Here is a 24,503-nt window from a genome sequence, read left to right as displayed (position 1 = left end):
ATGGCACCTGGTTGGCAGCCTTTTTGTAGTCTCTTCCAACATCTTCCTAAGATCTCCATGATTTTTAGAAATAAATTGACACAAATTATAAGGGACTTCTTATGTACCTGGTGGGTATTTGAGCAGGTACCCATGGATACATACATGGATGGATACATGGCATGGTGGCTAGAAAGTAAAAGAGTGATTGCTAGGAAAAACAAGGACTCTGGGAACCTAAATACAAAGTGCCATTCTGCTAGAGTGTTACCAGGTAATTCTAATTTCATTTTTTATCTCAACAAACACGTTTTCCATCTGAGAAAAGTGTAACCCAGAAAACATTTCACTCTGCTGCTTCTTTTCTTTTCTCAAGAGACAGAAGTCTGATGTTCCAGCAAGTACCAATGGTGGACATTGAAGGAATGATGCTGGTGCAGACCAGACCAGAACCATTCTCAACTACATGGCCCTCAAATGCGACCTCTACGGGAGAGACCTAAAGGAGAGAGCCCTGTGTGGTACTTTTTCTGTGCTTTCATCAACAATTAGCAGGAACAATCTAGTTCTTTCCCTGAGTAAGCAGGACTATGCTCACAGGTCTCATGGCCAACAGCTGTGTAGGTCTTGGTGTTATAACAGAGGTTCTAGCATAGCAGACGCCTATGAGGGAGAGAAATAGTAAACTTGGAGTGGATTCAAGTGAGCATGATTATATAAGGGGGTGCAGTCTATGGATATAGTACACTGACAGAGTTTCCCAAAACTGATGAACTATGAAGCCAGGAGGATAGTGGAAACATGACTCCAGGTACTCGGGCCTTTAGGAGCTGGAAACACCCAACAGCTAGAACCAAGAACAAAGTATATGAGTGTCTAGAGAAGAAGGCTTGGGAGAGCCAAAGGAAGATCCTTTGGATTCTCAAGTTCCAGAAATTACAAGAATAATGACCAGGAACCTAGCGTATCAGCCAGTTACATGAACTGGCCATTTGACAAGGGTTAGCAGAGGCTGGTCCTTAAGATGCTAGGGTTACCTTGAACATTTTGATACAGGACTAAAGCAGCCAGATTTAGTCAATATGGCAATATCTGGGGGATCTCCTGTCTGTTGTGATGGGACCACATGATTGAAATTTAATCTTATAGGGAACTATAGAATTTACACAAAAATTACCCATAGTTATTGTATGTCAGTAAATCCACTGCTATGTATACACCCAGGAGAATGAAAAAATCCACATAAGAACTTGTTCACAAAAATTTATAGCAGCAATGTTCTTAATAGTCACAAAGGCAAGGGACACCTGGGTGGCTCAGTCGGTTAAGCGTCTGCCTTTGGCTCAGGTCGTGATCCCAGGGTCCTGGGATCAAGTTCCACATTGGGCTCCCTGCTCAGGGGAGTCTGCTTCTCCCTCTCCTTGCCATTCCCCCTGCTTGTGCTCTCTCTCTCTCTCTGAAAAGTAAATAAAATCTTTAAAAAATTAATTAAGAAAATAGTCACGAAAGTGAAGCAAATAAAATGACCATCAATGATGGATGGATGAGCAAAAGGTGGTCTATCCATACAATGGGATATGAAGAGAGATAAAGTACTGATGCATGCTACCACATGGATGAGCTTTGAAAATGTTTTAAATCAAAGAAACCAGTTACAAAACGTCACATATTGTATGATTCCAATTATATGAAATGTCCAGACATTCTAATCCGTAGAAACAGAAGGTAGCTGAGTGGATGCCTGGGGCTGGAGGGGCGAGGAGATGGGGAGTGGCTGTCCAAGGAACAGACTTGTTTTCAGGGTGATAAAAATGATCTGGAATTAGAAGTGGTGATGGTTTCCTAATATCCTAAAAACTACTGAAAAAATGTTTTGAAGGGTGACAGTTATGGTATGTGAATATATTTCAATAAGGTGGTATTAAAATTTCTATAATTTCTGTTATACTTATGTATAATAGAAAAGCCAGTTTGAAACAAAAGAAAAAGAGATCCCCTATAATATGCACTGGTTGAAACTATATTAAGAATTTCACCATTTCAGGGGATGTTTTAGGTGAAGACTTGAGAAACGCAAACAAGGTCAGAGTTGGGGAACTGTATGTGGACAGGGTTGTGGGAAACAACTGGAAAGCCTGCTGATATTGGGCACATCAGTGGGCCTGGGTGTGTAACAGGATGAGACAGGAAGGGACATGACTGAGTTGGCTGTGCCAGGGACTCTCTCTAGAGATCACTTCGGTGGCAGGGCTTGGCCACATGAGTCACATTACCTTGTGCAGAGAACAAAGCACAACAGATATGGCAAGGCCCCAAGTACGGTCCCTGTAGGTGGGTGCATGCAGGATTGCGCCAATTTCTCTGTGACTCAGGACAGGTCACCAATGCTCTCTGTCCCTCTCGCTGGCCATGTGTATAATGAAAATTTTACACATGATAGCTAGACATATATCTACGTTGATGGCTTGTTCTAGAATGAAATGTTCAAATCAAGTAAAAATCTGAGCTGAATGGGTGGCATATAAAAAAGCATCCGGTGGGAGCTGAGCCACTCTGCCACCTCCTGATGCCCATTCTTGTGTGTTCTTTCAACTATAAAATCAAGGCAGAAGACATTTGACAACTTGGTCACTTTGTCTTTCAGGATAGATATGTACACAGAAGGTATGGCAGATTTGAATGAAATGATCATTGTTTTGCCTCTATGCCCACCTGATCAAAAAGATGCCAAGATTGCCCTGATCAAAGAGAGAATGACAGATCGTTATCTCCCCGTGTTTGAGAAAGTAAGTGGACTGGTGAGCGCTTTGGGGCACTGGACTTAGAAGCAAGGAAAGATAGTGCCTGACTGGCATTCCTTGGGCATTGACCTTCGCTTCCAGTAGCACCCTGACTCAAGGCATTTTATAAAAACGGATGGTGAGGAAGAATTGTACCAGTTATACCCAAATTTCAGTTTTCCAGCAAGGCTTCAACTACCAGGACCCAAGCTAGAATTCTCTATTCAGCAGACCTCCCTGGTCATAGTCAGAGCTTGGGCAGTTGAAGACTCTGAGAGCCACACTGGAGGTTGGAATAGATCTTACAGAGCACTGTGCAGGGGCTTTGATCCAAGAGGAATGCAATGACAGCAGTGGGTCAGGAGAGACACTGGCAACATGGGTAGGGTGACGTGAGGCCAGTTGCCCTTCAGGAAAATATGGTAGTGTTTTGGGGATGGATGGATGAGATGTATCTGGACAGAGATGGGGGCAGTGGGATGGAGAGGAACAGACAGATGGAGGGATGTTAAGGAAAAATCAATTGACATACTTGAAGACATGGTTCTCAGACTTGAGAGGAAAGTCATGCAAACTAAGGAAATAAGGTTCCGTCACTATACATAGTATGTATGTTAGTTAATGTTTCTCCTGGGAGGTAAGAGGAGAACATTTCAGGATCAAAAGTACCTGAAATTGTGCTAAATAAAAACTATGGGCCAAAAACTGATTGTAGGAGGTGACAGGGGGCCATACATAGAAATGAAAGGGTTAACACGAACACACCCATCTTTATAAGGCATTAGATCATTCTGTCAATCACTGAACAAATGTTAAGTCACTGCTTGCGTGTTGGCCCTTTTCAAGGAGGAAAGAATTCATAGTAGTCAGGAAATTCTCTCCTGACCCTGTCGTGCTGAGAGTTTGGGGCACATTCAGATGATGAAGTCCTGAACAGTCTTTCCATTTGAGCACAGCCATACTTTGAAATCACAGAGCCCTATGATAAGATAAATGAAAACTGTATGTTACCATATAGCATTTGAAGTTTCATTATATTCTTTGCCTAATAATTGTCCGTGTTTCCTTATGTGTACATAGGCTGAAAGGGTATTTGCCAAAATTGCCTGAAGTTGGTGGTGCCATGGGGTTTTCTCTTCGTGTTCTCTTCGTGCATATTATTGGAATGCTTTAATAAATTTCATGAATTTCCCCAACACTTTATTAGGAAAAGTTGCATACGTCAGAAGAGATATACAGTGAACACGTGTTTTAGGGAGACATTAGCCAGGACTTCAGCTGAGGGAAAGAACAGCAGAGACCCGGTGTCTCAGTGAGTCAGGGGCAATGCAGAGGGTCTGAAGCCCACACCCCCTCAGTGAGGCAGCAGAGGTGGGGAGGTCGGGCTGGAGAGCAGAGAGGAGCAGAGGGGCCCAGCCTGACTGTGCCTGAGCTCATGATGTGATTCCTCAAATCCCCCAGGTGTTAAAGAGCCATGGACAAGACTACCTTGTTGGCAACACGCTGAGCAAGGCTGACATTCACCTGGTGGAACTTCTCTGCTATGTGGAAGAGCTTGACCCCAGCCTTCTGGCCAACTTCCCTCTGCTGAAGGTGATCTCTCTCACAGCTTTCAGGAGGGAAAGCTCACATCTCCCACCTCAGGATTTGACATTTGGACCCTGGTTCCATCATTGTTCCTTCTCAGCCCCACAACTCCCTCCAGAGTTAGCCCCTAGGGGCTGGTTGAGGCACAGAATCTTGTCATGCCAGGGACATTTGAGGTGGATGCGTCCCCAGGAAGACTAGATTGTCTTCACCAGAAGGACCCAGGGCTCAGCATCAGCCTCCCCATTCCATGACGGTCTCTGTGCTTGTTTTCTCTGGGGTTTCCCTTATCCAGGTGTGTCCTTCGTGTGTCTGCCTGAGCAGCTCTCCTTCCTCCCACTTCCTTCCCTCCACTCCGGCTCCTAACGTTTCTCTGGGCAGAGTCTCCCTGTCTCCCTGTCCCTCTCTCAGTGGGCTGGCTGGTTTTGACCAGTCTCATGGTTTACCTTTCTATATTTTCTGTCTTCCGTTCCAGGGCAGGTTTCCTATATTTTCATCTGTCTGGAGACTTTATGTGTGTTGATATCTGACAGACACATTCCTCCCTCCCTGGTTCGCACAAGAGGGATGAATCTACAGGATTTATGCATAGGGAAGGAGATAGGGAAGACCCGAAACCAAAATGAGTCTGAAAAAAAGATGTTTGGGGGGCAAATGGCATTGAGCTGTCTTTTCTTCCTCCAACCCTCATGTCTCCCTGGGTGTCTTTTCCCAGCCACACACTGTGCTGATGGAGGGGACTCAGTTGGTCCTTGCAGGACGGTCTCCGATTCCCTGGCTTGTGCTAATGATGGGGTTGGTCTTTGGCTCCATTCTGAGGCTGTGCCCTTGTGCACCGTAGGCCCTGAAAACCAGAATCAGCAATCTCCCCACCGTGAAGAAGTTTCTACAGCCTGGCAGCCCGAGGAAGCCTCCCATCGATGAGAAAAGTTTAGAGCAAGCCAAGAAGATTTTCAGGATTAAATGAAGCAGGAATGGATGCCCAGCACACGCAGTACCAGTCTGCTGATGTTTTCCAGCAATGAAGTGCGCTACCTAAATGTAAATCCTGGCTATCGTGAGACTAGGAAAAGTTGCGAAGTTTAGTGGTAATTAAATAATAATACTCCTATGAGCCAATTTAACTTTTTAAACTATTACTTATTCCTTTTCATTAGGATCAAATATAAAATCAGAATTCAGTCCTTCTATTCTGTCTCTTGGAATTAAAAATTAACATAGGAAAACATAGATTATGTGGTCTCTTTGATCTTTCTATGAATTGTCATATAACATTTGTTACCTAGCCTCTCAAAGAGTTGAGTGTAGAAATTCATATCTGACCTTCTCATGTACCCACAGGAAAATAGCTACTGCCCTGGGTAATGGCATAAAGATATGTTCTTGTTTCTTCTTTGGGAGCCATTTTTCTTTCTATAATAAAAATGTTTTGGGGCACCTGGGTGGCTCAATCAGTTGAGCATCCAATTCTTAGTTTCTGCTCAGGTCATGGTCTCAGGGTCTTGGGATCGAGCTCTGTGTCCTCACTCAGTACTGAGTCTACTTGTCTCTCTCTGACCCCCTCTGCCCCTCCACCCCCCAATCAATTGATCAATCAACCAACCAATAAAATCTTTTTAAAATTTTTTCTTCTTAGGCATTTCTAACAGCTAGTACATCTCTTATGGACTCTTTAGTGTTCTAGGAGGTGGGGAAAATAATGAATAGAACAGATCCAAGGTATGCTCTCGGGTGACCCTGTTGTCTGTCACCATCTAGGGCCACCCTGGCACGTTGTTGCTCTGCTGCTTAATGCACCTTGAGGCATGAGTCTCACTCTAAATTCGCCCAGTGTCCCTCAGACCTAGACTTCGAAGATACAGATTATATGTATGAATTATACATGAATGAATACATATAAAATTATTTCCCCTCTGGACTGTCCCTGGGCCAGAGTGTGGGGATGAGGAGTGATTCATAGTTTATCCACGTAGGGGGCCAATAATGAACACTCGCCCGGGAAGACTGGTTTGGCCACATTGAGTTTTTCCTCCCCTCAGAATGAACTTCCACAAGGTTGGGGGAGGGGGACAGGGAGCAGACAGACACACGGGGCTTCCCGCCTGCATCTTCCCTTCCTGTTAGTCTGTTTTCTACTTACCACCAGAGTGGTTTTCCTCAAATGCAAGTCTGAATATCACCATCTTTCTTTAACTCTCTCAGTGCCCCTGGGGCCTGTAGGGATGCCCTCCACCCCAGATCTCCAGCCCCATCACACACCTGGGTATGGCAGACCCTGGCCTTCCTGCCTGGCAAGCTCCTTCCCACCTGGCCACACTTTGATCCTCACCTCAGGGCTTCCCAGGGAGAGTTGGGCTCTCCTTTGTGCCTCCCACAGAGCCCTGAAAGCTTCTAATAAATCTGAGGGCCTTGGTACCTCCTCTGCCATCCTGTGAAGTCCCAGGGTGCAGGCAAGGCCCTTCTGGGACCCTGGAATTGTCATATAACATTTGTTACCTAGCCTCTCAAAGAGTTGAGTGTAGAAATTCATATCTGACCTTCTCATGTACCCACAGGAAAATAGCTACCTCTCTGGGTAATGGCATAAAGATATGTTCTTGTTTCATCTTTGGGAGCCATGTTTCTTTCTATAACAAAAATGTTTTGGGAATGGTGTGTCTGGAAATGGTGATAACATTGCCCAGGGCTCCGAGTACACCTTGATGGCCCAAGGGTGTGAGTCTGGGCTTTGGGAATTTCTCACAATTCCCCTGCCTAACGTCTGTGTTCATTCATCCAGGTCTCAAAATATATTTATTCATCTCACTCAAATGTGATCTGTGGACCTTGCTTGGATTCTGATGCCAATAACCAACTGTACAGAAAACTTCATGAGACATTGGGGGAAATTCGAATGCTGAAAATTTAATAAAATTCAGGCATTAAAAAGTGAGCATGATAGGAGAATAGTATGGTTCTGTTTAGCCAAAGTGTTTACCTTTTAGAGATTACCATGCTAAGTTTTTGATAGATGGAGTGATATGCTGTCTAGGATTTGCTTCACAATAATCCCATGGTATTGGGGGCAGTAGGTGGGAGTACATACTAGTTTCTCATGGTTACTCTACCAGTTACTACAAACGGGTGGCTTAGAACAACACAACCCACACTTTCAGAGGCCAGAAGTCCAAAGTCAAGAGGCCAGCTGAGTTGTACTTCCTCCAGAGGCTCGAGGGGAGAATCCCTCCCTGCCTCTTGCAGCTTCTGGTGGCTTTCTACAATCCTTGCTTCTCTTGGCTCAATGCCACATCCCCTCCCTCTCTGCCTCTACCTTCAAACAACCTCACATCTGTGTGTCTGTGTTTTCTCTTCTGTTATAAGGACATGCATTATTGGATTTGAGGCCCACCTGGGTCATCCAGGATGATTTCATCTCAAGTTCCTTAATTTCATGACCTCTGCAAAGACCTCTTTTCCAAATAAGATCACATTTCCAGGTTCCAGGGATTTGGACATTTAGGAGGCCTGCGTACCACCCACTACAGGGTGTTGATGAAAAAAGATTGTTGGTAATTGCTGAAGTAGGGGGATGAGTGCATCAGGATTTATCATACTATTCTCTCTACTTTGGCATTTGCTAAACATTTTCCACTTAATTCTTTTCTTTTTTTAAAAAAAAATTTTTATTTATTTTAGAGAGAGACAGAGAGAGAAAACGAGTGCATGAGGGGAGTGGGGAGAGGCAGAGGGAGAAGCAGACTCCCTGTTGAGCAAGGAGCCGGACGCAGGACTCGATCCAAGAACCCTGGGATCATGACCTGAGCTGAAGGCAGACGCTTAACCGACTGAGCCACCCAGGTGCCCCTCCATTTATTTTCAAACACTATATTATTTATTGAGCTCTCTGTGCCAGATGCTATGCCAGGCAATGGGAGCTTGACTGAAAACAAGATGAAGATCCTTTTCCCAAGAGTTCACAGCATGGGGGAAATTGGTATTAAACATACAATGTCAAAATACTGTGAGAAAGGACATAATAGGGGACATACAGCAGCTCAAGGTAGAGTATTCCAAACAGAACAAATAGTAAGTGCAAAGGCCCAGAGGCTAGGAAGGCTGACTGGAGTGACGCAGAGAGGAAAAAGCATAAGAACTGGGTTTCCAGATTTAGCAGAGAAAATACAGGACACCAGTTAAATATGAATTTCAGGTAAACGATAAATAATTTTTTAGTGTAAGTATGTTTCAAACAACATTTAGGACATACTAATACTAAACAATCATTTGTTTTTTAAAAGCTTGTATCTTTTTTTACTAAAAATTTGTTTTTAATTCTAGTATCAGTAACATATTAACATGTTGCATTAGTTTCAGGTATACAATATAGTGATTTAACAATTCTATATGTTACTCAGTGCTCATTACAAGTATACTCTCAATCCCCATCGCCTATTTCACCCACCCCCCCACCCACCTCCCTTCTAGTGACCATCTGTTTGTTCTCCGTGTTTAAGAGTCTGATTTTGTTTGTTTCTCTCTTTCTCTCTCTTTTTTCTTTTTTGTTCTGTGTCCTTTTTTTTTTAATAAAGATTTTTATTTATTTAACAGAGAGAGACACAGCGAGAGAGGGGACACAAGCAGGGGGAGTGGGAGAGGGAGAAGCAGGCTTCCTGCTGAGCAGGGAGCCCGATGTGGGTCTTGAACCCAAGACCCTGGGATCATGACCTGAGCCGAAGGCAGACACTTAATGACTGAGCCACCCAGGCGCCCCTTGTTCTGTGTCTTATAGTCCACATATGAGTGACATCATATGGTATTTGTCTTTCTCTGACTGGCTTATTTCACTTAGCATTAGACCCTCTAGGTCACTCCGTGTTGTTGCAAATGGCAAGATTTCATTCTTTTTTATAACTGAGAAATATTCCATTGTGTATATGTGGTATGTACTTATCTACTCATTATCTGTGTTTAACCCATTCTTTATCCATTCATCTATTGATGGACACTTAGGTGGCTTCTATACCTTGGCTATTGTAAATAATACTGTAATAAACATAGGGGTGTATATATTTTTTGCATTAGTGTTTTCATGTTCTTTGGGTAAATACCCAGTAGTGGAATTACTGGATCATATGGTAATTGTAATTTTAATTTTTGAGGAATCTCCATACTGTTTTCCACAGGGGTGGCACCATACTGTTCCTACCAGCAGTGCACGAGGTTTCCTTTTTCTCCACATCTTCACCAACACTTGTTGTTTCTTGTGTTTTTGATTTTAGTGATTCTGACAGGAGTGAGGTGATATCTCATTGTGGTTTTGATTTGCAATTCCCTCACGCTGAGTGATGTTGAGCATCTGTTCATGTGCCTGTTGGCCATCTGTATGTCTTCTTTGGAGAAATATCTGTTAGTGTCTTCTGTCCATTTTTAAATTGGATTATTCATTTTGTGGGTGTTGAGTTGTAGAACTTCTATATATATTTTGGATATTAACCTTTTAGCAAATACATCATCTATAAATCTCTGCTCGCATTCAGGAGGTTGCCTTTTTATTTTGTTGATTGTTTCTGTTCTGTGCAAATCTTTTTATTTTGATGGAGTCCCAATAGTTTATTTTTGCTTTTATGTCCCTTGCCTCAGGAGACATCTCTAGAAAAATGTGTCTGAAACTCACATTTAATTGGGTGCCCTTATTTTATCTAAAACCCAGTATAAACAGTATTCCAGAGAGCTACTTGTCGTTTACGGACATCAGCTCCCTGCTAGGCTCATGTACCGGTTTCTCATCTGCCTTGGACCTGGCATCCAATTAATGAAAACCTCACAGTCAATTTCTTCCAAAAGCCATACTCCACTGACTGGCAGAGAGAGTCCAATCAGTCTGACATTGTTTAATCTTTTTTTTTTTTTAAAGATTTTATTTGTTTATTTGACAGAGAGAGAGATAGCGAGAGTAGGAACACAAGCAGGGGGAGTGGGAGAGGGAGAAGCAGGCCTCCCGCCGAGCAGGGAACCCGATGCGGGGCTCGATCCCAGGACCCCGGGATCATGACCTGAGCCGAAGGCAGACGCTTAACGACTGAGCCATCCAGGCGCCCCATGAGATTGTTTAATCTTTTAATTGCCAACCTTGAAAAGGGACATATTAACCAGTTGTTTCATAAGAAGATGACTTGCCATTTCCTTCTAATCTAGCATGGGAGCCAAGGCCCTGAGCACTGTGGGAGTGACTTTTCCCTCACTGAACTCTACCCCCATCAGAAAGGAGGTGTTACTTACTGTCAAAGAGCTTATAAATGCATGAGGGGTTGGCATGGAGCTGCTGAGCCTCCTGGGAGAGAGACTTTAGTAAGGTAAGTACTGCTTTCATACATCTTCCGATGTTGCCTCACATTCTCATCTCTAAGTTACCAGAAAACTGCTTTAAAATGTGTCCTTAGCACAAGGAAAAGTCTTTTATATTCACATTGTGCCTTCTTGGTGTGTTTAGGGGATAGTTCAAGAGTTGTTTATTCAATTGCTGTTGGATACATCTTTACAGAAATGTAAAAACGAAGAGATTCGAAAACCAGGGCATGAGAATTTAGATAGAAAAATAGTGATGGTATGAGGGGAAAAAAGAATGAAAGCATTTTAGCAATCCGAGAATATGACAAGTGCAAGAGAGAGTAGAGGTGTCTGTGCGAGCCTTACCTTCTCTGTAGGTATGGCGCCCCCCCCTTATGCGTGGTTTCGCTTTCTGTGGTTTCGGTTACCCATGGTAACTAACTACAGTCTGAAAATATTTTTTTTTTTTAAGATTTTATTTATTGACAGAGAGAGACACAGCAAGAGAGGGGACACAAGCAGAGGGAGTGGGAGAGGGAGAAGCAGGCTTCCCGCTGAGCAAGGAGCCCGATGTGGGGCTCGATCCCAGGACCCTGGGATCATGACCTGAGCTGAAGGCAGACGCTTAACGACTGAACCACCCAGGCGCCCCTGAAAATATTTTTTTTTATTGTACACAGTCTGAAAATATTAAATGGAAAATTCCAGAAAGAAAAATATCCATAAGTTATCAATGCCCATCACTTTTATTCCAGCATATTGTTGTAATTGTTCTATTTTATTACTAGTCATTGTTGTTAACCTCCTACTGTGCCTAATTTATGAATTAAACTTCATCATAGGTATGTATGTATAGAGCAAAAACATAGTATATATAGGGTTTCGTACTCTCCTGGTTTCAGGCATCCCCTGGGGGTCTTAGAACATAGCCACGCAGATAAGAACTATCGTGGTCGACACACAACGGTTGTGAATTATGATACTGCAAAGTTATGTAGCCTGTGAAAATTAAGACTTACTATAATAGAAAAAAACTAGTCTGAATGTCGCCAGAACTAGATTCCAAGTCTCTGCTCTGGTTAGCTAGCTGGCAAGGCCCATTCTCTCTCTAGCGTTCAACCAACTCATGGCAACTTAGAGCAGGGCTGGAGCAGGGTTTCACAACCTTGATACTATTGAAAGTTTGGGCTGGCTTATTCCCTGCTGTGGGGAGCTGTCCTGCTGATTGTCCTTTTGTTGTTGTTTAGTTAAAAAATATGTATTGTAGAAATGTGCATTTATTTCATTTTAAAGAATGTACTTGACAATAGTCTTAACATACATATTTCCTCAAATCTGGAAACTTCACACCTTTAAAATATCTACAGTGATAGTTTATTTACAAGTTTTATAAGAAACGGTCACTTCATCAATACTGTTGACACAGTTCAGATTCTCATAGTGTCTTTCCATTTCACTCAGTACTTGTAGAAAGAGCACAGTGCGGGCGTGAGGCTCCATCCTAGGGCCAGTGACGGGCAGCCCGAGGAGCAGAACGAGAAGTCCCAAAGGATAACAGGAACATGAGTGTATTTTCCAAAATGGCCATGCACTCTGTCCTGGAAAGACTACCTAGATACAGCAGCCAACTACAATCAATCATAAGATATTTCCAACTAAATATCCAATAAATGTGTCTGACAGGATAAAACATGGTTGATGAAAAATAGGCAGATAAATTGCAGAATGACTAGTAGTAGATAAAAAGCATTCAGAGGCACATCAAGCATGGCCTTGTGCCACATCAGAAGCTTCTCTGATCTCTACCCAATTGACGTAACACCCTCCCTTCTGGTTTTGACATCCAGCAATGCCTCCCGACATTGCCAGTTGGCCTTCAGGGTGCAGGCGAGCAAAATCACCCCCATTTAAGAATCACTGGCTTACAGGACTTCCCAAACTCCCAAACCCAGGAAGTCTGGATAAGAAAACTAGGTGATCAGGAGAGCATATCATTCATTTTTAAAAGGCACAGAAATTCACCTAGCTAGAACGCACGAGTCATTGGAATCAGACTGGAAGAGTCAACAATGTGCTGCCAGAAGTGTTAATATCCGTGGGGAAAGACAAGTTTTGTACAGGTGAGACGAGAGGGTCAGTGACATCACTGTAACAATCCAGAATCCACGGGGAAAAATACAGTACCTATGGCAGAAGATACTGAGATGGCAATGAGGAAAAACCCTCTGCAAGATGCTAGAGAGAGCAAGGTTGACAGGGATGTGGCGTGATCCTAATCGGAAGGGCAGGGAGGCAGACAGGTGGGGCTGGAAGAGGCACGGAGCGTGAGGATGTCATGCTGCCGCGGGAGGCAGGAGCCGGCCTGGACAGAAGGCACAGCATCCTCGGCTTACAGCCCACAGCCTTCGCCTTGCTGTGACCTGCTTGGCCATGAGAATCATGAATCATGATTTCATTGGAACCAATGAAACCAGAGTCGCCACGGGGCCCTCTGTGTGCTGTCTGTTGTCTCCAAACCCTCTCGGGCAGGAACCAAATCAGGCTCCCACCTTGTTCCTGTGCAGCCATGGTTTCTTAGTACGGGAGAGTGCTCAATGATGCTAGTCGAGAAAGCTGGAAGGAAACTTTTTGAAAGCAGGAAATACATGACACGTCAGCCAGAAACAAAGTGTTGGAGAAGGTTCAGTGAAATGTGTTACCAGGTAAGGAACAGGATGTTGGAGAGAAGTGATCATTTTTGTCAAGTGTTGACAGCGAGACCCTGCACTAGTGTGGTGACCAGCAATCCCACTCACGGGGCTGGAACCCACGCGGAGGAGCCTGGGAACAGGAAAGACTCCAGAGTGTCTGGATCAGGGGGTGGGCCAGAGGTGAGAGACGCTGCGGGGTGCATGGGGCAAGGGCTGAACCAGAAATCTGCTGACGTCTTGAGGCTACAAAAGGCTGTGTTTAGTGATGTGCCCGACCTCCCTGAATATTCATCAAAGGTCCTGCAGTTCAGGTTAGCACACAGTCAGTATCACTGGTCGTTCCACACAAGCCAGATAAATTAATTGTGTGACTCTGAAACAACATCTGGGTGTATGTAACATCTGATTCCTACTGGAGCTCTATGGGTCAAGAGGTAGATAGATACACACAAGGTGATGCATAAATAGGCAGAGAGATGAGATAGACAGACAGACAGAAGAAAGATGTGAGCTACCCAACGTGCCCAGAGACCAACCTTCGCCCAGAACAGGGAGCAGGAGGGGACTTGCATTTACTGATCCCTATTATGAGTTTTAGGTCCATGATCTCACTTAACTTTCCCAACAGCCCTCAGGAGTAAATGTAACTATCTCTGTTTTTAGAAGAGAAAATTGATGGGCAGAGGTTTAACAACCTGGCTGAGTTTATGTACTCAGAAGCAGAGGGGTTGGCATTTGTCTCCAAAGCTTCCTTCTCTCTCTCTGACCCACACACTGTGATTAGGACCACATCCAGAGCCATAACTCCTTTCATTTACTACTGGAATTATCATAGGATATTCTCCTTTCGAGGAATATGAGCCTACTTTTTTATTAAGGTAAAAGCAAAGCAAGGTGTATTTGTGTTAATATTCTTATCAAGCCCTGTAAATCAGCTAACAAAAAAGAAGCTTGTGAATTCCATGTTTCCCCCTCTGCCTCCTTCAGCCAGGAGTTGGCTAATGGGCTCTGAATGGGGACAAATTAACAAGGGTCTCAGAGAGAAGCATAGAAGCTGTCAAAGTGTTACATGGTTTTAAAAGCCCAGGACCTGAAATCAGATGAGTTCCGACTAGGCCAACACTCACACAATTTATGAGTGGAGGAAAGCTGCTTTGTCTCTTTGTACTTGAATTTGCTCATCTTTAAAAGAGGATATTAGAAGCTGTTTCCTGGGGCTGTCCTGGGGGGTGGTCATGCTCACCAGATATGGAGTGCCAATCAGGGACATAGGTGTGTGGCTCTATGGCCAATCATTGAGTCTCCCCGGTTCTCATTTTCCGCTGATCAGGCAAAGTTCTGTGACGACCTTTGACCTAGTCTTGATCAGACCTCCGATTCAGAAGGGGAACAAAGTTGCTTAACTGGGGAGCCTTATGCTCAAATATTATATAAGGTAAACATCGTTTACTTTTGTATCCTGACCCTCAGTCAATGGGTAAGGCGGTGTGAGGCCTTTTATCACAACTCTGTGGCCTGTAGTTCAAAACACACTCAGTACAAGCTGCTTTCTCCTTTTCATTCTGCTGAGTCACAGCACCTCCATTCCCCATGATAAAGTACAATAAACAAAATCTCCAATTACAAGACAAATGACTTGATAAGTACATTTCCAAACAGTTCTTTACTTACTTACTTTTTTTTTTTTTAAAGATTTTTTTAATTTGTTTTGGGGGCGGGGACAGAGAGGGAGGAAGGAACAGACCTCCCGCTGAGGAGGACCCTGGGATCATGGTCTGAGCCAAAGGCAGAGGCTTAACTGACTGAGCCACCCAGGCGCCCCCACAGTTCTTTACTTTCTAAAGGTTAGAACTACTGAGGGCCACATGAAAAATGTGGACATTGAAAACATTTTGATATCTAAAATTCAAGTCACACACACTTTTTCAGAGGTACATCCATTTGAGGTAGTTTTTTGGAGTAGTGTTGTTGGGGTCTAGAGCCGATGACCAAGAACAAATTCTTGAGACTTGTTCAGTGCAAAAAAGGTGGTTTTAATTAAAGAACAGGGACCGGACCGTGGGCAGGAAGAGCTGCTGCCTCAGGATTGTGAGGAGCAACTGATGATATACTTTGGGGGTGGGGGAAGTAAAGATAAGGGATGTTCTAAAAGGATCTTCAGATGCTAAAGAAGACACTGGGTACCGGTGGCCTTGCTATTGTCAAGCTAAGGTTGTTTTTCCCTCTAGCAAAGCATGATCGTTAAGACATTTGGGAGTTTCCTAGAGGAATGTTACAACTCTGCCTATCTCAAGTATTTGTCAGTGGGCTGCAAGGACATTTAATTTTATCTACATTTCCTTCTGCCTTTGTTTCCCACATCACATTGGGTAAAGAGAGGTATCTTTTTGTCCCAAACTCCAAAACAAAATTTTGCAAGAGAATCTTAATGTTTTGTAAACAGAGCCTGGGATTTGCACAGAATATGCACCTGTTCCTTTTCAAGACCTGGCTTTGAGACTCGTGGTTTTAATGAGTCCTGTGTGTTTCCATTCACATCTATGATAGAGCATTCATTGTTTGAGCCATTGGGTTTCATTGTCTGGCTCCCTGCTATGTTCACTTCTCATGCAGGCTGGGATGAACCAAGGGCTTTCAAGCTTCACTGACCAGGCAGAACCAAAGTATCCCTTACCATTATACAGATCAAATGAGTGTGCACTCATGCACATGGCTATACACACACCGAAGAAATGTTAGTTCTGTTCCATTTACTGTAAAGTTAATACAGTAACGTCCCCTTTTTCAGATTATAAAATGCCACCAAGTAAAGGTAGAATGCAGAATTCCAAAAAAAAAAGTAAGGGAATTAGCATCCTGTGTCTACGGACAGAACTAGGGTCTTTTGAGCTATAGGTAAGTGAGTATCAGCCCTAATTTTGCTTTAAACAAAAGCAGCATAACAGCCAAGGAATAGAAGACTGACTCTGCCTCTCCTCCTCTTCTTGTCAGTGGAGTCCCCTGGTTTCAGTGCCCCTCACAGGCTCCCAGGGCCAGCACTTGTGTGGGTTCCGGCCCTATCCTCTCTTTTTCATCCTAGGTGTGGATTTCCATGTCCATCACTAACGAGAGAATGACTATAGACACGTCTTTTCACCTCTGAGCCTTGTTCTCGTTAACTGATATGGGTATGATAACAACCAGTTCTTGGGGCTGTTATGAAGATTAAAGGTATAATGTATCCAAAGGGACTAACACTGGGTCATGATCATTAGGAGATTTTTCAATAAATATCAATTCTCTAATCCTTCCCCCTCCCCCTAACACCCAGACTTACATCCTTACCGTACACTCTCTCCTATTAGCCTTCCAAGACAATCAGATTCTACCCATGGAGATATGAGCATGCTTTGGAACAATTTTCCAGGGTTGGCTACTGATGGATGAGAATTTGGGCCATGAAAGACATTCTAGGGACTCTTCCAACTTTGCCATGAGGAAGGCAGATACTCCTTCCGCATTGTTGGTGCTATTTGACCGTACATCAAAAAGTACATTTTTGCTTCTGTGGTATTGTTCATTTGTTAATCCATTCATTTGTTTGTTCTTTCATCATGTTTAGAGAAATTCAGAGACTACCATGGCGGGAAAGCCCAAGCTTCACTACTTCAATGGACGAGGCCGAATGGAGTCCATCCGGTGGCTCTTGGCCGCAGCAGGAGTAGAGGTTTGATCTGAGTCCCATCATCTTAAGTTGGATCTAAAATTGACTCTATCAAAGTACTTTTCTCACATAAGCTAAGAGAATTTTCTTACTAAATGACCTGTCAAGAGTTTTGCATTAAAAAAAATTATCAGCTGGGGCACCTGGGTGGCTCAGTTGGTTAAGTCTCCGACTCTTAATTTCAGCTCAGGTCATGATCTCAGGGTCATGAGACTAAGTCCCACACTGGGCTCTGCACTGGACGTGGAGTCTGCTTGGGATTCTCTCTCCCTCTCCCTCTGCCCGCCCCGCCCCCCACGCTTGTGCTCTCTTTCTGAAAAAAAAAAAAAAAAAGTCAGCTATTAAAGAGATGAACAGATTTGGGGCACCTGGGTGGCTCAGTCAGTTAAGGGTCTGCCTTCAGCTCAGGTCATGGTCTCAGGTCCTGGGATGGAGTCCTGAGTCAGGCTCCCTGCTCAGCGTGGAGTCGGCTTCTCCCTCTCCCTCTGCCCCTCCCCTTGCTCATGCTTTCTCTCTTTCACTCAAATAAATAAAATCTTTTAAAAAAAGAGAGAGATGAACAGATTTGACCTAATATAGTATTAAAATTTCTTCTCATCAAAGAACATAAACAATTAAAATAACTTAAGGAAACTAAGCACAGTGTATAGGCCTTATTTGGATTTGGATTTAAGTGAACTACAAAATATCATTTATGACATGTGTGCAACAATTAGAAACATGGACCTTGATCTTAGATGATTTTAAAGAAGCATTGTTGATATTGTAGGTATGCTAATTCAGTTTCTGCCTTCCAGTTCGAAGAGAAATTCATAGAAACTCCAGAAGACTGGGATAAATTAAGGAATGGTAAGACCAAGTATCTAATTCCTGGGATGAGGCTATCGGGTAGAAGTCATAAGTTGAGGTTTTAACACCTATGTGTGAGTGTGGTGGGAGTTGGGGCTAGTGGAAAGGAAGAAAAGTGGCTCCAGTGTAAGGGATGGGGCTCCTTGGGCCTGTCTTCCATCTCATTCAGGGCTAGGAAGGGCTTGAACTCTGAGTATTTGCTAAAGGAATCATGCCACTTGTCCTGCAAATGCCCTCTCTTTGCTCTCTCCAGCTTTTCTGCACCCCGAGTGAGCTGGGTCAGCTCAGCCTCCCACACAGCCTGCCCATCCAAGGACCCTCAAACACATGCAGTAGAGTGCAAAAGTAGAAATGGTTCAGCAGTTGCTATGAGTTCTTTTCTCTGGTGGGGTTGACAAGATCATACCTAGCAATATTATAGAGTCAGAGAATGAGATGGTATTGCATTAGTTGAAAGGCCAGGTGACAGTATGAAGAGGGAGATGAAGAACAAGGTCCAACATACAAGCATCAGTGGACTCAGGAAAGCAGGGCCTACCCTGCACACACCGTCCAGTGGTAGAATTGAAAGAGCACATCAAACACCCTACAAAGAAATCTCTTTTAGAATTGGCCTTAACGGCATAAGCTCCAAGAGACTTCTCATTTGAAATACAGGTGCTGGCATCTCTGTTGCAGCTTCTCTCAAGATTTCCTAACACATCCATGAAAGTAAATCAACTGCAAAACATACAGGAACCTACCATGTATCTGCATGGAAAAGAAAAAAAATGAAATAATAGGTGAAAAGTAAGAGGTAGACTGAGAACAAAGAGGATTAGGGGAAAGCTAAAAACAAAATGCTGTTTTGATGAAATGTGACCAGGCAATAATTTTTTGTTTCCTTTTATGTCTCAGGTCATGGGAACACATGTTTTTTCATGCTAAAAGAGTATGATCCAATTAAACATTTCACTCTGCTTCTTCTTTTCTTCTTTCAAAAGATGGATGTCTGATGTTCCAGCAAGTGCCTTTGGTGGAAATGGATGGAATGAAGCTGGTGCAGACCAGAGCCATTCTCAACTACATTGCCACCAAATACAACCTCTATGGGAAAGACATAAAGGAGAGAGCCCTGTACGGTATTTTTTTCTGTTCTTTCATGAACAATTGATGTGAAAATTTGGGTTCTTCCTTGGGTGAGCAGGACTGTCTCGGGGAGATTATGGCCAGCAGCAGCACAGGACTTGGTGGTATAGACTGAGGTTTGACACCATAGAGATCTGTGAAGATGAGGGATTCTACTTGGAGTGCATTCACCAAGTGGGGTTACAGAAAAGGAAGCAGTCCATGGATAGAGCACATATGGTGAGAGGGTTTCCCTAATGTTGATGAACTACGAAGCCAGAAAGATGGTCGGCTCATCACTCCAGGTACTCAGGCCTTTAGGAGCTGGATACCAGCTAGAGACAAAGGACAACATGTCTGAATATCTAGCAGATAAGATGGGGGAACAGAGAGGCATCTTTGAGCTCGCGCAGTAGACACCATGAGCTCACCCTCCTGAGGTAAAAAAATTTATGGACAAGAAATTGTCATTGAAATTAAATAGTAGCAGATATGTCCAAGGAATATTGCGGGGGTTCGATCCATTTATGAATCTTATGATAGATGAATGTGTGGAGATGGCAACTAGTGGGCAACAGAACAATATCGGAATGGTGGTAATACGAGGAAATAGTATCATCATGTTAGAAGCCTTGGAGCGAGTATAAACAATGGGTGTGTTCATCAGAAGAAATCAACTGCTTCCACACGTCCCCTCCATAGTACCTGTTTTACTACAATATAAAAATCAGGTCGTGTGCATTTTCATATTGAACTTTTTTGTTAAATAAACTTTTATAATAGTCAAAAAAAAAAAAAAAGATGGGGGAACAGAAGGATCCGAAGGAACTGATTCTAAAGGCTCATAAACTGCAGGAATGCTGACCAAGAACTTCACTTACCAGCCTGTTATATGGACTGGCCCCTTGACAAGGGTAAGCAGAGCCTGGTCCTCAAGATGCCACGGTTATCTTGAGCATTTTGATACGGGACTAAAGCAGCCAAATTTTAGTCAACACAACCATATCTGTGGGTTCTCTTCTCTGTTGTGATAGGACCACATGATTGATACTTAAATCTCAGAAGGCTCTGCTACCAGTTACTCAAAAAGTTAAACATAGATTTACCGTATACCAGCAACTCCATTACTAGGTGTACACATAAGAAAATTGAAAATCCATCCACACTAGAACTTGTACACAAACGTTTATACACAGTGTTGTTCTTACTGTTCAAACAGTGGAAATGCTACAAATGTGCATCAACTGATCAGTGGTTGAAAGATTGGCCTATCCATCAATGGAATTTTATTTGGTCATGAAAAGGAATGAAGTAGTGATGCGTGGTACAACATGGGTAAACCTTACAAACATCATGTTACATACACCAGACACAAAGGCACATATTGTATGATTCTATTTGTATGAAATATCCAGAACACTCAAATCTACAGAAACAGAAAGTAGCTTAGTGGTTGCCAGGGGCTGGAGGAGGGAAGAAATTGGAATGGGTATAAAAGCATACAGCATTTCTTTTGGGAATATGAATATATTCTGTAATTAGAGTGGTGATGGTACGGTATTGTTTGTCTTTACTATAAGAATCACAAACTTGTTACACTTGAGAAGTGTATACATTATGGTATGTGAATTATGTGAAAATAAAGATTTTATTTGGAAAAACTCTTATAGGAACCCCAGTTTGGAACAATAAAACCAAATCTCCTAGAATATGTACTGGTTGGAATGTACAAAGAATTTCACCCTTTTGGGGGTTATTTTAGGTGAAGACTTGAGAAACGCAAACAAGGTCAGAGTTGGGGAACTGTATGTGGACAGGGTTGTGGGAAACAACTGGAAAGCCTGCTGATATTGGGCACATCAGTGGGCCTGGGTGTGTAACAGGATGAGACAGGAAGGGACATGACTGAGTTGGCTGTGCCAGGGACTCTCTCTAGAGATCACTTCGGTGGCAGGGCTTGGCCACATGAGTCACATTACCTTGTGCAGAGAACAAAGCACAACAGATATGGCAAGGCCCCAAGTACGGTCCCTGTAGGTGGGTGCATGCAGGATTGCGCCAATTTCTCTGTGACTCAGGACAGGTCACCAATGCTCTCTGTCCCTCTCGCTGGCCATGTGTATAATGAAAATTTTACACATGATAGCTAGACATATATCTACGTTGATGGCTTGTTCTAGAATGAAATGTTCAAATCAAGTAAAAATCTGAGCTGAATGGGTGGCATATAAAAAAGCATCCGGTGGGAGCTGAGCCACTCTGCCACCTCCTGATGCCCATTCTTGTGTGTTCTTTCAACTATAAAATCAAGGCAGAAGACATTTGACAACTTGGTCACTTTGTCTTTCAGGATAGATATGTACACAGAAGGTATGGCAGATTTGAATGAAATGATCATTGTTTTGCCTCTATGCCCACCTGATCAAAAAGATGCCAAGATTGCCCTGATCAAAGAGAGAATGACAGATCGTTATCTCCCCGTGTTTGAGAAAGTAAGTGGACTGGTGAGCGCTTTGGGGCACTGGACTTAGAAGCAAGGAAAGATAGTGCCTGACTGGCATTCCTTGGGCATTGACCTTCGCTTCCAGTAGCACCCTGACTCAAGGCATTTTATAAAAACGGATGGTGAGGAAGAATTGTACCAGTTATACCCAAATTTCAGTTTTCCACCAAGGCTTCAACTAACCAGAACCCAAGCTAGAATTCTCTATTCAGCAGACCTCCCTGGTCATAGTCAGAGCTTGGGCAGTTGAAGACTCTGAGAGCCACACTGGAGGTTGGAATAGATCTTACAGAGCACCGTGCAGGGGCTTTGATCCAAGAGGAATGCAATGACAGCAGTGGGTCAGGAGAGACACTGGCAACATGGGTAGGGTGACATGAGGCCAGTTGCCCTTCAGGAAAATATGGTAGTGTTTTGGGAATGGATGGATGAGATGTATCTGGACAGAGATGGGGGCAGTGGGACGGAGAGGAACAGACAGATGGAGGGATGTTAAGGAAAAATCAATTGACATACTTGAAGACATGGTTCTCAGACTTGAGAGGAAAGTCATGCAAACTAAGGAAATAAGGTTCCGTCACTATACATAGTATGTATGTTAGTTAATGTTTCTCCTGGGAGGTAAGAGGAGAACATTTCAGGATCAAAAGTACCTGAAATTGTGCTAAATAAAAACTATGGGCCAAAAACTGATTGTAGGAGATAACAGGGGGCCATACGTAGAAATGAAAGGGTTAACACGGACACACCCATCTTTATAAGGCATTAGATCATTCTGTCAATCACTGAACAAATGTTAAGTCACTGCTTGCGTGTTGGCCCTTTTCAAGGAGGAAAGAATTCATAGTAGTCAGGAAGTTCTCTCCTGACCCTGTGGTGCTGAGAGTTTGGGGCACATTCAGATGATGAAGTCCTGAACAGTCTTTCCATTTGAGCACAGCCATACTTTGAAATCACAGAGCCCTATGATAAGATAAATGAAAACTGTATGTTACCATATAGCATTTGAAGTTTCATTATATTCTTTGCCTAATAATTGTCCGTGTTTCCTTATGTGTACATAGGCTGAAAGGGTATTTGCCAAAATTGCCTGAAGTTGGTGGTGCCATGGGGTTTTCTCTTCGTGTTCTCTTCGTGCATATTATTGGAATGCTTTAATAAATTTCATGAATTTCCCCAACACTTTATTAGGAAAAGATGCATACGTCAGAAGAGATATACAGTGAACACGTGTTTTAGGGAGACATTAGCCAGGACTTCAGCTGAGGGAAAGAACAGCAGAGACCGGGTGTCTCAGTGAGTCAGGGGCAATGCAGAGGGTGTGAAGCCCACACCCCCTCAGTGAGGCAGGAGAGGTGGGGAGGTCGGGCTGGAGAGCAGAGAGGAGCAGAGGGGCCCAGCCTGACTGTGCCTGAGCTCATGATGTGATTCCTCAAATCCCCCAGGTGTTAAAGAGCCATGGACAAGACTACCTTGTTGGCAACACGCTGAGCAAGGCTGACATTCACCTGGTGGAACTTCTCTACTATGTGGAAGAGCTTGACCCCAGCCTTCTGGCCAACTTCCCTCTGCTGAAGGTGATCTCTCTCACAGCTTTCAGGAGGGAAGGCTCACATCTCCCACCTCGGGATTTGACATTTGGACCCTGGTTCCATCATTGTTCCTTCTCAGCCCCACAACTCCCTCCAGAGTTAGCCCCTAGGGGCTGGTTGAGGCACAGAATCTTGTCATGCCAGGGACATTTGAGGTGGATGCGTCCCCAGGAAGACTAGATTGTCTTCACCAGAAGGACCCAGGGCTCAGCGTCAGCCTCCCCATTCCATGACGGTCTCTGTGCTTGTTTTCTCTGGGGTTTCCCTTATCCAGGTGTGTCCTTCGTGTGTCTGCCTGAGCAGCTCTCCTTCCTCCCGCTTCCTTCCCTCCACTCCGGCTCCTAACGTTTCTCTGGGCAGAGTCTCCCTGTCTCCCTGTCCCTCTCTCAGTGGGCTGGCTGGTTTTGACCAGTCTCATGGTTTACCTTTCTATATTTTCTGTCTTCCGTTCCAGGGCAGGTTTCCTATATTTTCATCTGTCTGGAGACTTTATGTGTGTTGATATCTGACAGACACATTCCTCCCTCCCTGGTTCGCACAAGAGGGATGAATCTACAGGATTTATGCATAGGGAAGGAGATAGGGAAGACCCGAAACCAAAATGAGTCTGAAAAAAAGATGTTTGGGGGGCAAATGGCATTGAGCTGTCTTTTCTTCCTCCAACCCTCATGTCTCCCTGGGTGTCTTTTCCCAGCCACACACTGTGCTGATGGAGGGGACTCAGTTGGTCCTTGCAGGACGGTCTCCGATTCCCTGGCTTGTGCTAATGATGGGGTTGGTCTTTGGCTCTATTCTGAGGCTGTGCCCTTGTGCACCGTAGGCCCTGAAAACCAGAATCAGCAATCTCCCCACCGTGAAGAAGTTTCTACAGCCTGGCAGCCCGAGGAAGCCTCCCATCGATGAGAAAAGTTTAGAGCAAGCCAAGAAGATTTTCAGGATTAAATGAAGCAGGAATGGATGCCCAGCACACGCAGAACCAATCTGCTGATGTTTTCCAGCAATGAAGTGTGTCACCTAAATGTAAATACTGGCTATCGTGCGGCTAGGAAAATTTGAAAAGTTTAAGTGCTAATTTCATTAGGAATTATGCAGATTTAGTTGCAAAGCAGTTTATTTTGTTTTGATCAAATATCAAATCATGATCACCTCCTAGGATGTCTCTTGGCCTTAAAAATAAAGGGAGAAAAATGTTATGGATTCTTTCTTTGATCTATTAAAAAATTGTCATTATACTATCATGTACCTTGTCAAAAAGAGTGAAGTAGAAATTTTCATGTTACATTAAGAAAACACAAAAACAGTCTTTTTCTTTTGTAGTTTGCTATATTTCTGATCCGCAACCTAAAAGATTCTTTCTTTCTCTTTCTTTCTTTCTTTCTTTCTTTCTTTCTTTCTTTCTTTCTTTCT

The 24,503-nt window shown here is 43.6% G+C and overlaps 2 protein-coding genes and 1 pseudogene across 3 annotated transcripts in view; all 3 read left to right on the top strand.

Moving 5' to 3' along the window:
* Positions 1–5,426, top strand: part of LOC112837931 (glutathione S-transferase A3-like) — a 46,810-nt gene extending 41,384 nt beyond the window's left edge. The window contains 5 exon segments of the mRNA XM_073904932.1: positions 273–419; positions 422–495; positions 2,624–2,765; positions 4,221–4,352; positions 5,188–5,426. Coding sequence (XP_073761033.1) covers positions 273–419; positions 422–495; positions 2,624–2,765; positions 4,221–4,352; positions 5,188–5,313 — 621 coding nt within the window. The 3' untranslated portion in view covers positions 5,314–5,426.
* Positions 5,427–10,539: 5,113 nt separating this feature from the next.
* Positions 10,540–24,289, top strand: LOC112837887 (glutathione S-transferase A2). Of its 2 annotated transcripts, none has more exons than XM_025890489.2 (7): positions 10,540–10,678; positions 16,944–17,048; positions 17,843–17,894; positions 18,878–19,010; positions 21,352–21,493; positions 22,950–23,081; positions 23,917–24,289. In XM_025890489.2, the coding sequence occupies exons 2-7, from the start codon at positions 16,962–16,964 to the stop codon at positions 24,040–24,042; spliced, it is 672 nt and encodes a 223-aa protein (XP_025746274.1). In that variant the 5' UTR covers positions 10,540–10,678; positions 16,944–16,961; the 3' UTR covers positions 24,043–24,289. The 2 variants fall into 2 exon arrangements, with proteins under 2 accessions (XP_025746274.1, XP_073761198.1); XM_073905097.1 differs by lacking the exon at positions 10,540–10,678 and adding an exon at positions 13,226–13,354.
* On the top strand, positions 19,022–21,345 carry LOC141374806 (small nuclear ribonucleoprotein G pseudogene; annotated as a pseudogene).
* Positions 24,290–24,503: the final 214 nt, after the last annotated feature.

Source organism: Callorhinus ursinus, unplaced genomic scaffold (genome assembly GCF_003265705.2).
Source record: "Callorhinus ursinus isolate GAN/ISIS: 27379988/994484 unplaced genomic scaffold, GSC_fseal_2.0 scaffold22, whole genome shotgun sequence".
Lineage (NCBI taxonomy): Eukaryota > Metazoa > Chordata > Mammalia > Carnivora > Otariidae > Callorhinus > Callorhinus ursinus.
The sequence above is the reverse complement of the archived record's forward strand: the minus strand, read 5'-3'. Positions and strand labels throughout refer to the sequence as shown.

Excerpts from the sequence above, each read along its gene's own strand:
- LOC112837887 (XM_073905097.1), top strand. The coding sequence starts at position 13,247 with ATGATGCTAGTCGAGAAAGCTGGAAGGAAACTTTTTGAAAGCAGGAAA. Across the intron at positions 17,049-17,842 it reads TGGCCGCAGCAGGAGTAGAG|TTCGAAGAGAAATTCATAGA; the intron begins GTTTGATCTGAG and ends TCTGCCTTCCAG. Across the intron at positions 19,011-21,351 it reads GACATAAAGGAGAGAGCCCT|GATAGATATGTACACAGAAG; the intron begins GTACGGTATTTT and ends TTTGTCTTTCAG.